General features: G+C 39.0%; 1 protein-coding gene across 7 annotated transcripts in view; it reads right to left on the reverse strand.

Annotated features, from left to right (window-relative positions):
* Positions 1 to 7,565: 7,565 nt before the first annotated feature.
* kif21b (kinesin family member 21B) overlaps positions 7,566 to 14,492 on the reverse strand; it is a 100,800-nt gene continuing 93,873 nt past the window's right edge. For all 7 annotated transcript variants that reach the window (XM_051911617.1, XM_051911620.1, XM_051911621.1 and 4 more), the window contains one exon: positions 7,566 to 13,281. Coding sequence is in view for 1 of the 7 variants with exons in the window: in XM_051911622.1 (XP_051767582.1) it covers positions 13,233 to 13,281 (49 nt within the window). In the remaining 6 variants the exon portion in view is untranslated. The remainder of the gene's footprint in view (positions 13,282 to 14,492) is intronic.

Raw genomic sequence — 14,492 nt, forward strand, 5'->3', positions numbered from 1 at the left:
CAACAGGTAAATCCACTTCACCAGCTAATTATACTTCAACAACGATGCCATAGAAATATACAGAGCTACCGCAAAAACGGAAGTTCAAAGACAATATTCTAAAGATGGCGGCGCGCTTGTTTCTCTGGTAAATAAGGTCTATACTGAATGGACATTTCGGACTATAAAGGTAAGAATGAAACGGTCTCTTCTTCAATCAAATTGTTGCGTTTTCTGTCAGCATTTGACAATTTTCCTCTCAAACGCTGAATGTTCTGTTTATATACAATGCGCAGTGTTTCTTTGACTGTTTAAAGCAGGCAAAGTACATGATTGGTTGTCGGTTGCTAAGCGTCTAGCTGTAACATTCTAACGCCGCATCGTTTCAGACTGTACAAGTTTGGCACTGCAATGCGGGGTTAAAGGATTAGTTCACTTTTTATATTAAAATTTCCTGATAATTTACTCACCCCCATGTCATCCAAGATGTCCATGTCCTTCTTTCTTCAGTCGAAAAGAAATTAAGGTTTTTGATGAAAACATTCCAGGATTATTCTCCTTATAGTGGACTTCAATTGACCCCAAACAGTTGAAGTGCTTCCGCCAGACCACCTTCCCTATTCTTCAGAAAGCTTACGCTGTATGTCCTACACCTTCCCTATTCATATTATGGAACGAACGCAGCGCCAGTTCAATTTTTTCCGTAAGTTGAATAGGGAAGGTGTAGGACATACAGCGTAAGCTTTTTGAAGAATATGAAAGGCGGAAGCACTTGTGAGGCGATCATTTGTGTTTATAAAACATACATTTTTATTTTTTTTAAGAAATTGACCAATCGATTCTCTAGATAAGACCCTTATTCCTCGTCTGGTATCGTTTAAAGCTTTTTGAAGCTGCACTGAAACTGTAATTTTGACCTTCAACTGTTTGGGGTCAATTGAAGTCCATTATAAGGAGAATAATCCTGGAAAGTTTTCATTAAAAACCTTAATTTCTTTTCGACTGAAGAAAGAAGGACATGGACATCTTGGATGACATCAGGGTGAGTAAATTATCAGGAAATTTTAATATGAAAGTGAACTAATCCTTTAAGCTAACCCTGCTCCGGAGCAGGGATTCATAACCCCGGGTAAAAAGTGGAGCTAACCCCGCTTCTAAATTACAAGTGTGAAACATTCCTTTACCCGGGGGGTTAAAAGCAGTGTTTAGAATGAAGATAACCCGGGGTTAAGTGCAGTGTGAAAAGCCCTAGTTGGATTTAAAGCATGTCATTTTCCTGTTTGGGGTTCAAAAGGGTTCAGATGTTTGTATACAACAGATGTTTTCCCAGATGAAGCACTCTTTAAAAAACATCTTGGAGATGTACGTGTGGTACTGAGGTCTATCATCGTAGATGTTTTTATCCAAATCTCTCCTGTACACCACTCTCCTCTTTCTCCGTCTGTCTCTCTCAAACACTTTGTCACACTTCTACACTTTTTTTTTTTTTTTTTTTACTCGCAGCCTCCAGCTTTGTTTTCAGTAGAGAAGTCTCTTACAAACTGTGTAAAAGCAGGTCATCAGCGCACACACAGCCTAGTGCGGAGCAGAGACAACGGTCCCCCTGTGGTGAGCTCAATGAGCCCTGGCCTTTCCGCACTCAGCGATCACAGTGCAGCCGCGGCTCCATCCTCCATCTCTCCCACCGCCTCTGACACAATCTCTCATTATCACCCCTCAGCAGACTCCGCAGGACGCAGCGGTGCCCTGAAGAGTGCAGGGAGCGAAGACCGCCTCTGCACCGCAGCTCGAGGGGTTTAGAACCGCAGCCGAGGGGTTTAGAACCGCGGCCAAGGGGCGGGACCGCCAAAAAAAAAAAAATGGCAGATGTGCCTCAGCAAGATACACTGAGATGAATGAAAGGCTTGTGCTAACGCCTGACTGCATGTGTAATGTGTCCTCCAGAGCATATTAAGCATTTCCTGGCAAGTCTAATAGTCGTATAATATAGCTGTGCCATTTAAAGGTTTAATTGAATAGTTGTCAGTATTTATCTACCCATATGTCATCCAAACAAAATGACTGAAGAATGTAGGCTTCTCTTTTTGACTTTATGAAAGTGAATGGGGACTTCAACTGTCAAGCTCCAATATGACAAAAAAGCACCAGTAAAGTATCCTAAAAAAGTACTCAAGTCATATTCCAAACCTAAAGAAACTAACAACTTTGCATGGCAAATAGACAGATTTAAGGTGTTATTCACTGAAAATCTCTGCATTGTTTAAAAAAAAAAAAAGGTGATCATGAAATCAAAATTAACAATTATTTTTTTATGGAATAATGCAGTATTTTTAATTCATGTGCCTCATAATCTTGAATCAAAATATCTTCCCCTCCCTCATCTCTTGATGAGGACGGGGCAACCTGTCAATCACATGAGATCCACTAATAGCAAACCTCAACCATCCAATCAATTCCCCACAGATAAAATTAAGCCCCACCCTACATTTGTTCTTGTTCCAGAAGTCGTTTCACTGGGATATACTTCACATTAGGGAAGAAAAGATGAGCGCAACTTCTGTTTCATGACAACTTTAATGTGGCAAGATTCTTGGTCAATGTTGTGTTAATCTTGTTATCTAATTTACTGATGAAAAAATTTGTTAATGAAGGTTTTTTCTCAATGGTAACAATATGCATCATATTGATAATTAAATCAATTAAAACATACTATAATTCATATACACCGATCAGGCATAACATGACCACCTTCCTAATATTGTGTTGGTCCCCCTTTTTCTGCCAAAACAGCCCTGACCCGTCGAGGCATGGACTCCACTAGACCCCTGAAGGTGTGCTGTGGTATCTGGCACCAAGATGTTAGCAGCAGATCCTTTAAGTCCTGTAAGTTGCAAGGTGGAGCCTCCATGGATCGGACTTGTTTGTTCAGCACATCCCACAGATGCTCGATTGGATTGAGATCTGGGGAATTTGGACGCCACGTCAACATCTCAAACTCGTTGTTGTGCTCCTCAAACCATTCCTGAACCATTTTTGCTTTGTGGCAGGGCACATTATCCTGCTGAAAGAGGCCACAGTCACCAGGGAATACCGTTTCCATGAAAGGATGTACATGGTCTGCAACAATGCTTAGGTAGGTGGTACGTGTCAAAGTAACATCCACATGTATGGCAGGACCCAAGGTTTCCCTAGCAGAACATTGTCCAAAGCATCACACTGCCTCCGCCGACTTGCCTTCTTCCCATAGTGCATCCTGGTGCCATGTGTTCCCCAGGTAAGCGACGCACACGCACCTGGCCATCCACGTGATGTAAAAGAAAACGTGATTCATCAGACCAGGCAACCTTCTTCCATTGCTCCGTGGTCCGGTTCTGATGCTCACATGCCCACTGGACAGGGGTCAGCATGGGCACCCTAACTGGTCTGCGGCTGTGCAGCTCTATATGCAACAAACTGTGATGCACTGTGTATTCTGACACCTTTCTATCAGATCCAGCTTTAACTTCTTGAGCAATTTGAGCTACAGTAGCTCATCTGTTGGATTGGACCCCACGTGCATCAGTGAGCCTTGGCCGCCCATGACCCTGTCGCCGGTTCACCACTGTTCCTTCCTTGGACCACTTTTGATAGATTCTGACCACTGCAGACCGGGAACACCCCACAAGAGCTGCAGTTTTGGAGATGCTCTGACCCAGTCGTCTAGCCATCACAATTTGGCCCTTGTCAAACTCACTCAAATCCTTACACTTGCTCATTTTTCCTGCTTCTAACACATCAACTTTGAGGACAAAATGTTCACTTGCTGAATAATATATCACACCCACTAAACAGGTGTTGTGATGAAGAGATAATCAGTGTTATTCACTTCACCTGTCAGTGCTCATAATGTTATGCCAGATTGGTGTAAATTAGATGCCATTTTATTTAAAGTAAAACTAACTTATGAACGAACCAAATATATCAATGAAAGCAAGTCACGTGGGTTTGGAATGACCTGAGGTGAACTATTCCTTCAAACTGAAGCTAACATTGATGGAGGATGTTTGTGAACGGTCTGTAAGAGTGCCTACCCTTTTAGGGCCGTATCGCCTCAATCACATGTTGATGCCACTCGTCCATCATCATCCCCTAGTCCTCCCGAGGAAAGAAGACAAGCACAGCCTCGCCAGTTAATGATGATGATTTACACGTGAAATGAAGATGTATGACTGGCGTTTAAATTGCGTTGGTTTTCCGGAAAGCTTCATCTCCCTATACGCTCTGTAACAACATCAGGGGCCGATGCAGTTCGGCTGAGTCAGTGTTCAAACAGTCAATATAAAGTTGCTACAAATACGTTTTTGTCAACCGCAAAATGCTTTTGCAAGTTCAAACTTCGACATTTTCAGAGACATCCGCTGGGAAACAGAAACCTCGATCAATCCCTACTAGAAATGTCACATCCGAGTCTTTTGTCACCATTAGCCAGGAAAATATCACAGTTTCTGTGATGAATAAGGTTTTCTCCTCAAAGATTGTCCATGTTCTGTTGTATAATTGTGACATGAACATCACGATAACAGTCATGAACATGTTCACATTATATTGTTGTTATTTTATTGATTATATTAAGTAAACACTCCCATTCAAAAGTCTGATATCAGTAAGATTTTTTTTTATACTTTTATTCTGCAAGGATAGGGAGTAAAGACAAAAGAACTTTTTAGTCAAAGAATCCTAAAAAAAAAATAGTTTGTTTGTCATGTTTTAATGCAATATACTTTCTAAAGGTTTGTTCAATGTATTATAACTGTGGTTATTCATGAGGCCATACAATGCATTATAAGGTGAATTACAAGGCATAATTAAAGGGTTAGATCACCCAAAAATGAAGTTTCTGTCATTAATTACTCACCCTCATGTTGTTCCACACCCGTAAGACCTTTGTTCATCTTCAGAACACAAATTAAGATATTTTTGATAAAATCCAATGGCTCAGTGAGGCCTGCATTGACAAAAAGATAATGAACACTTACAGATGCCCAGAAAGCACTAAAAACACTTAAAACACTGACTACAGTGGTTCAACCTTAATGTTATGAAGTGACGAGAATACTTTTTGTGCACCAAAAAAAATTAAATAACTTTTCAACAATATCTAGTGATGGACTATTTCAAAACACTGCTTTATGAAGCTTCGTAGCTTTACGAATCTTTTGTTTCGAATCAGTGGTTCAGAGCGCCAAAGTCACGTGATTTCACTAAACGAGGCTTCGTTATGTCATAAGTGTTTCGGAATTTCAGTAGTTCACGTGACTTTGGCAGTTTGATACGAGATCCGAACCACTGATTCGAAACAAAAGATTCGTAAAGCTTCAAAGCTTCATGAAGCAGTGTTTTGAAATCGTCCATCACTAGATACTGTTGAAAAGTCGTTTTGTTTTTTGGTGCACAAAAAGTATTCTCGTCGCTTCATAACATTAAGGTTGAACCACTGTACTCACATGAACTGTTTTAAATATGTCTTTCAATGCCCAGAAAGCTACTAAAGTGTTAATTATCTTGCGGTCAATGGAGGCCTCACTGAGCCATCGGATTTCATCAAAAATATCTTAATTTGTGTTCTGAACATGAACGAAGGTGTTACGGGTGTGGAACGACATGAAGGTGAGTAATTAACAAAGACTATAGAATAACACAAGATGCGTCACTCGTATTATTATGAATGGGAGAAAGTGCAATGCGCAATATGGCGGAATAAGTCGCGCCTTCTAAATAAGAGCCAATCGCCGATTGGTAAAGTCATCGCGTCACTGCAGTGGGCGTTAGAAGCTCCGGTTCCTATAGAAACAATCAGACACACGCCTCCGAAATGACAGGATTATGCATGCGCATTAGCTTGATCCAGGCTGGAAAATACCATTTTTTTTGTCATGATTCGAGCATTTAGAAACAAAATTTATGAGGCAGTTGTTGTCAGATTTCACTGGTGATTTCAAATATGAAATTTAATCAAAAGCTTTGCAAACAGCTTTGGAGAATTTGATGTTTCCCCATTCAAAGGGATAGGTGTTGCACTTGCATGCCCAAGAGGTCTTTCAAAGATGGCCGCCGAGTGAAATGACTTGTCTTAAAGGGATTTTGGTAATTAATGTCAGAATTTTCATTGTTGGGTGAACTAACCCTTTAATGCAATAAAGTTACTATTATACTGTTTTAAAGGCACAATATGTAAGATTTTTGGATTAAAATATCCAAAAACCACTAGAAAAATGTTATATATTTAGGTGAATTGTGTACTCGATTTCCGATTTTACTTCCATAGAAACTATGAAAACACCAAAGACGCTTTAATATATTGTTTTTTTAGACAGGTGAGCAACTGTTTGGATACCTTTATCGATAGAAAACTAATCATTGTTATATACTGTAGCTCAACACGGTTAGTCAGTTTGCATCTCTTGTTTTCTTGATTTACCGCGATTAAAGCCACGCACACACTTAACAATTGTAAGGCCGATTATGAATGTAAATTGATGCTTATGACTGATCGTGCTCAAACGCGTCCAGTCAGAGCCAGTTGCGTTCAGTCAGCGATTACAGTCGGCGTTTAAATTCCGTGTGTAAGTATTTAAATCTGCTTCAGTCGAAGGAAACAATCACTGTGTTGAGCTCAGTCTTAGAATGTTTTAGCTAGTCGTTAAATGTGCGCCCGGCTTTAGTCACATTTAGTAGCGTGTTTGAACCATGCCTCAGAGACAATGGAGAAAAATCCTGGAATGTTTTCCCTCAAAAACCTAAACATCTTGGATGACATGGGGGTGAGTAAATTATCAGGACATTTGAATTCTGAAGTGAACTAATCCTTTAAGTAAAGTGTTAATGAAATGTTTCTTGAGCAGTAAATCATCATATTAGAATGATTTCTGAAGGATCATGTGACACTGAAGACTGGAGTAATGATGCTGAAAATTAATTAAATAAATAAAAATAAATTACATTTTAAAATATTTTCCAAATAGAAAATTAGTTATTTCAAATTGAAATAATATTTCACAATATTAATGTTTTTACTGTATATTTAAAATAATAAATGCATTCTTCTTTCAAAAACATAAAAAAAAAAAAAAAACAATCTTACCAACCCCAAACTTTTCAATGGTGGGTGTATTTATGTAAGCTTATATTATACTATACTATACTATATATTCTTATTAATTATAATACACTAATTTTTAATGGCTGGCAATTGATAAAAATTCTATAAAATACCATATATATATATATATATATATATATATATATATATATATATAAGGAAGCACAATACAATTTCTTTTTTCTTCTTCTTCTTTTTTTCCCTCTTGATTTTGGTGTTAAATGTGACCTGATGTTTTCATGAGATTCACCCTGTAGTCGTCTGATGTGTGATGACAGCAAGCCAGTGATTCTATATGGACAGATCATATCTGCAGGCTCATCACAGACAGGAAACAGGAAGGAACTCGACCGTAATTCTATCTCAGAGATAAACAGCAAGAAAACAGCATAAGAACACTCAGAACAAACTCCTACCATGAGTAAAAAGGAAATGCAAAACATGAAAATGCATTTTTTTCCCACATTTTTTATTTATTTCTCTGGAGGAATGCTTTAACCGTCATTAAATAAAACCTGTACAGTATTTACAGTCAGATATTTTACACCCAGTTTGGTCGCATGCACATGTAACAAAAAGAAAGAAAGTCTGTACAAACATTTACATTCCTTGGGAGGAGTCAATGCGATAAAAGGCACCTGTGACCGTTGTTGGTATACGCCCCGCCGCGTTTCACAAGCCCTCAGCAGTCGCCTAAACCGTCAGCTGAACTCGAGCTGAACGCCTCGAAAATGACTGATTGTTCTGTCAAGCCTTTAATTTCAGCCTCTTTTTCTCTATTACTTAAATGTCTTTTCTAATCTGCGTATTAACTGCGTACCTGGGTTGCCAGGTAACTAGTAAGCACCCATTCAAACATTTTTTTTTCCCCAAAAAAATGCATAAGGCATTTAAAAGCAGCGTTTCGCGATGGCATGATGTTCCACACACTGAAAGTGAGGTAAGGCGTCAGGCGTATTGCAGTGCGGCCCTGCGCTTCAGGCCGGGAGAGACAGAGAGGGCGTAAGGCAGCTGGGACGACACCTTTGGCATTACAGTGGGGCAAAGCCGCAGGTTAACGCTACGCTGATCAGTAGACAGGTGTCGACAATCTCCCCTGTACAGAAAAGCTTTCCTTTAAGATTCTATACAGATGTAGAAGCTTATACAGCATGTCCATGCCATGCATCACTGGCCTAGAATATAAAATATAAGCAACAGTAAAGCTACATCACTAAACGTACCCCCGGTAAACTACTGCTGTGAAGCTGAATGCGTAAGAAAGATAAACCCCAAAAGCTTCAGATACATTGAAAGTTAAGACCGTCTTTAAGCTGAGCACCAGGAATTGCAGGCCACTGACTGGCATGGCTGTAAAAAGCGTGGAGTATTTAAGGTTGTAGCTGTCAATCTCAGCTGCAGCCTTGTGAACCAATGAGCTTTCAGACACAATGGAGAGAGAGAGAGAGAGAGCGAGCTGAGAGGCTGAAATTATCTGTGTGGACGACGTGTTATGGAACTGTATTCGCAAACCAATTTCACAGTCTTTAAGTCCTAGCAATACCGAGCACATTTTGACAAGCTCCTTTCCCAAGAATATTACAATTGTACCAAAAATGCTTCAAAATGGTATTCAAAACAATGCTTTTTCATTTCTAAAATGAAATGAGTTAAAGACGCACAGTCTTTTGTAATCTCACTAATGAGGGGCACTTATTAAAAAAGGGTTGACCCTGTGATAGGACGCATTATTAGAATAGTACAAACACAAATTCTGAACCTCAATCGTAGAAACGAACAGAATGAATTGTGGAAATTGTACGTAAAATTATTGGTGTAAATTGTTGCACTGAATTAAAATGCATAGTTGCACTGTACACAAACAGTGAGCGACTTTGTTAAAGGGATGGTTCACCCAAAAATCACTCACCCTCAAGCCATCTGAGGTGTACATGACTATCTTCTTTCAGCCAAACACAATCAGAGTAATATTTAAAAATATCCTGGCTCGTTCAAAGCTTTATAATGGAAGTGAATGGGGGATGAGATTTTGAAGCACAAAAAAGTGCATCCATCCATCATAAACATACTCCACGCGGCTCTGGGGGTTAATAAAGGCCTTCTGAAGCGAATCGATGCATTTGTGTAAGACAAATATCATTATTTAAAACTTTATAAAGTAAAATAACGACAGCCATACGCATTCGACAAACGTCTAAAAAGTGGTAACTTCTGCGACATAGTAGTAAAATGCCATGACATTCTACGCTATATCCTACATTATAATGGATAACAAGCGCATCGATTCACTTCAGAAGGCCTTTATTAACCCCCCGGAGCCGTGTGAAGTATGTTTATGATGGATGGATGCACTTTTTTGGGCTTCAAAATCTCATCCTCCATTCACTCCCATTATAAAGCTTGGAAAAGCCAGGATATTTTTTAATATAACTCCAATTGTGTTTGGCTGAAAGAAGAAAGTCATATACACCTCAGATGGCTTGAGGGTGAGTAAATTATGGAGTAATTTTCATTTTTGGGTGAACTATCCCTTTAAGGGGTAGAACCATAACCAGTACAAACATACAATTTTGATTCATTTTTGGGGTTTTAAAAATGTGCAAGTGATTATTTAAACCAAACTTTGGTAACACGTTTGATGTTGTATATTTTGATCTCACTTTAAGAACAAAACACACAGACTCATATTAAAAAAAGATGGAATAAAGCAGCATTTTTCACAGTTTTGAAAACAAAAGTTCTTTTGAAGTAGATTCTCTGATCATTATTTAATAAATTTGGCCTTATTATAAAAGACTTCACAGAAAAGATCCAAAAACAGTTATTTTTATGAGCGCATCACTTGGATTCAAAGGAAAAAAATGGATAATTTGGTCAAAAACACCTTATAATGTTAGTAGTTCCACGTTCTAGAATCACAAACTCGTATATAATCTTAATGAGGATGACATACTGGCTTAATGACACTACTGTCAAATTTAGAAAGGTGTATATGCAGTGAACCATTGGCAGAAATCTATTAACCTAAAGGGTAAGGAAGCCCCTACTGCATACTTCCTCATGAATATGTATATGAGCTTTACATTATACAAATGACTCAAGCCTAAAGATTCATCCTTAGAAACACGTTGTAGTAGCTTTAAATGACTGACAGCAGCTATACCACATCATGTTGTTTTCGAAAATACAGATCAAAAAAGGTAACTTGCAAATTTGATCAAATCTCTTGTCGTAGCTTGAGAATCCCGACTCCTGCAGCGCTTAATGTGCGATTATCCATACTGTGGGTCGTTCATCAGATAAAGCACATCCCTGTCGACTGGAAATAAGAGCTTCCTCCTTACAGCAGCTTGTGTACATGGCTGCGTTCAGGTGGTGAATTGCCAAGGGCTGCCCGAAAACCTTTGTGATAGATGTGTTTCATTAAAAAAAGACTGTAAATCTGGGAAAGCCCGAGAAGGGAGTGGCGTGTGGCACAGCAAGATTGATGGCGTAAAAATAAACAAAGTTGCATGTGTTCTACCAAGACAAGCTCGCAAACGCCCACATACCCCCATCAGGCACGCCATATCCTCCAATGCAGAGGAGGCTGCTTCCTATTTCATTTAACAGGGTGTGAAACTCTGAGAGGAGGACTGGAAAACACAGTGCCTAATTTGACCTACTTTAACACGGCTGGTTTTATCATGGATGCTTGTGCGGGAAAGAAGAATCATCAATGGATGAGGTTCTTCTTAGAATGATTTTACATTTTATTAGGGTGATTAAAGGGATTGATCACCTAAAAATTGTAATTCTGTATTAATTTACTGAACTTGTTGTTGTTCCAAACCTGTATGACTCTTTTTCTTCAATGGAACACAAAAGGAGAAGTTTAGCAGATTGTTCCAGCTGTTATAATTACAATGAACGGGTGAAGTCAAGCTCCAAAAAGTACAAAAAAACTAATCATAAAGTAGTCCACTTGACTTGTGCACTATATTTCAAGCCTTCATAAGACAGATTTGCATGAGAAACAACTAAACTCATTATAGATGTGACAGATCTTTAAATGGCATACTTGAATATACATTGACAAGAATCAGAGATGAAACAGATGATTTTTATTGAGTAACTAATTGAATTGTAAATAAAAAAATGGGCTGTGTGGCTTCCAAATAGTTACTTCGATACCAAGTTGGTACTGAAATTTAAAAAAATGTGACGCTTTGAGCACTGTTGAGTGGATTCATAAACACCTCTGACTGGCCATTGTTTTCACGCGCTCAACAGATATGTCTGTGATTGGCTACAGCGATCAACGCTTCAAAAACATGTTGTAAATAGACAACAATGGCGCTCTTCACTGAACGCTTACACAGATACACACGAGAGTGTTTGAAAGCACCGGTCCGCTGATAGACAAATGCTTTTAAACGCTCCCGTGCGTTGATCATTGTAGCCAATCACAGACATATCTGTTGAACGCGTGAACACAATGGCCAATCAGAGGCGTTTACGAATCTAATCAACAGAGCTCAAAGCGTCACATTTAAAAAAAATTTCAGTACTGACCTGGTACCGAAGTCAGTACTTTTGACAACACTACTTCCAAAGTCTTGGAATAAAGAACAACAATTTTATATATTCCAATTTTTTGCTCATTTTTGAAACTGAGCAACTGAGCTGGAAAAGAGCAGTTTGAACAATCTGTTAAACTTCTCCTTTTATGTTCCACTGAAGAAAAAAAGTCATAAGGATTAGAAGTAAATCACAGTTTCCATTTTTGGTTGAACTATCCCTTTAAAATAAAAAAATAAAAAAAACATAACATGGAGCAGACATGCAGAGCACCAGAAAGAAAACATCAAAAGACAATTGTGCAAATTTTTCTAACACTTCTGTTTTAAAGTGTTACAGAGGGTAGCCGTAATATAGAAAAATATAGGGCTAACAAAACTACCAAATTTCTATCCAAAAATCCAGTGTTAGATTGTCTGAAAATCGTACCAGGACTGTGTCCAGCAACATGAAACAAAGCCAGCTGAATCCTTTTCTACTGTCCTCAGGGGATCGTTGCCTTCGATCAGACGCTTGAGCCTGAGGAAGCATCTAATTCTGCCTAAGAGTGTCTGCTAGTGTCACTAAACTCTACAGTCCCCCGATGAGATGGGCTTATTACACGGGCAGACCCTCAAAATGCCCACTCAGCAGACTCTGAATCCTGCTTTATACTTCTGAGACCTCTGTTCACACATCTAGAAGACAATAAAGCTGGAATCCTATCAGAATCAGTGAAGGTTTCACGCACGAAATCTAACTTTAAACCTGAGGTAGAAAACAAAATTCACAGCAGATGGAGCGAACGAGTTTAAAAGCAAAGGAAGCCTATCGGAAGAGGGCTGTACAATGTTTGTCTGTGGTTAAGGGAAGTTTAAGGAAGCCATTAGTTATCTGAAATGTTCAGAGAAACCCCCTGAAGAGGAAGGCATCGAAAAAACGTGGTGGTCCATACTATTGCACAATGTTTCGAGGGAACGTAGGACTGGGATTGACGACGACGACTGCATCTGCTCATCCTTAGTAAACACAAGAGTTGCCAATCTTCTGGATACTGAGAGGAAGTGATACAGTTTCTGGTAACAGGTCAAGGCTAAAGTCTTATGGCTCTCTAAGAATAAAAAAGTGACCTAGCTTGGATTATTCTGTTTCCTTGACGTGATAAATATTCAGAAGTAAAATCAGCAGCTACAGATGAAGTCATCTCAAGGACTTGTTTTCATTTAGACAGGAAGTGAAGGAGAACACTTCATTGTACAGATAATACAGTTTCAGCGTCACCAAAATGGCACCTTAAAACATCTAGAATAAAGTAACCGGCAGTTCCTCAGATGATCACTGGATCATATTCCTCGGATGCGTCAGACAACGTTTGCAGCCGGTTGAAAGGGTTGTGTCTTCTAAAACAGACGGCTGTGTCTGATCTCCTTCAGGCAGGTCCTTGAAACTGGCCTTCTGGATTGAGGCGGCTGACCCCTGGACTCCTTTCCAAGGTCGGTTTCGGACACCTAAAGTTGTGGCGTCCAATTAGCCCAAAAAGGCACCATCGATAACAATCATTCCAAACGGAGGATCTTCACCTTTTCTTCCCCATCTTCGGATTCCAAATCTTCACTCTCATGTCACTGTGGGATGGAAGAAACACAAAAAAACAGACATAAAATAAGAGGTGGAGGAAATGCACAAGGCCAATAATCAGAAAGACAGAGACACTCGGTTGTCTGAATCTTCAGACACCGTCACTGTGGCTCCTCACATTGAAGAGATGGCACAGACATCAAAACCAAGAGTTCACAAAGGAAACCGCCACACGAGTCCCCGCTCTTCTCACCAATTAGGCGCATGCACTGCTTTATCCCAATAAAAATCAAAACCCTGCTGTGTGAAGCAGCCCACAGAACCACTCGCTCGCATCTTAACTAACACACTGCATCTCTGAGGAAAAAGATGAGTTCTGAATCGCAGTGTGATGCAAATGAACTAGTCATTAGGTTGGGATAAAGTTCAAATAAGCATACATATATATACACACACACATTAGAGGTGCACCGATACAAAATTTCTCAGCCGATACCGATAGCTGAATGATATCGGCCGATGCAGATACCGATAGTTTGGTTTTTCTTATGGAGAAAAAAAAAAACTCTCCCAAATAATGCTGCAAACTATACAGTGAACCCTCTCATTTGGTACACTATAATACTGGCTGCAATTAACAACAAATGTATTATATTAAACTGCTATTTATTTTCAGATATAATAATTACACCTAAAAAAAAACTGAAATGTTTGTACTCAGTCGCACATATAAGGTAGTTTTCATAAGAACTTGTTCTCATGGCAAATTTATTCAAACACATTTATAATTAATAGTAAATAAGTTCCTCTCTAGTGTTTATTTATAGCGAACTAGCGAACTGTGAACGCTTGATAACAATCCTGAGGTAAATGCAACGTTAAGTGACATTGTTCACAAGCTGTTTTATCTTTCCTCAGTTAAAACACTGATTGAGATTACATGAGACATGATACAGATTTCAGCAAGTTGTTCTGTATCTTTCAATATTACTTCTGATGTTCATTCATGTTTTTTTGAGCTGTATCTTGTATTAAAGTAGAAGAGATGACTCGTGCTCTGCACTGCCGCTTGAACTGAGGCGCTACAACGATCTGTCACGTCACATTTAAAAGCGTCAAAACGGCATTTATTGTTTGAATTCCATTATAAAATTGTCAGAATTTGAAAGCTGAGACTTTATTTCTTTTTAGAAGTAACAAAACACAGAGCTATCAGAAAAAAAAAACACACGATTAATTCACTTGAGAAGCAAAATTG

This window comes from Ctenopharyngodon idella, chromosome 11 (assembly GCF_019924925.1).
Source record: "Ctenopharyngodon idella isolate HZGC_01 chromosome 11, HZGC01, whole genome shotgun sequence".
NCBI classification, from domain to species: Eukaryota; Metazoa; Chordata; class Actinopteri; order Cypriniformes; family Xenocyprididae; genus Ctenopharyngodon; species Ctenopharyngodon idella.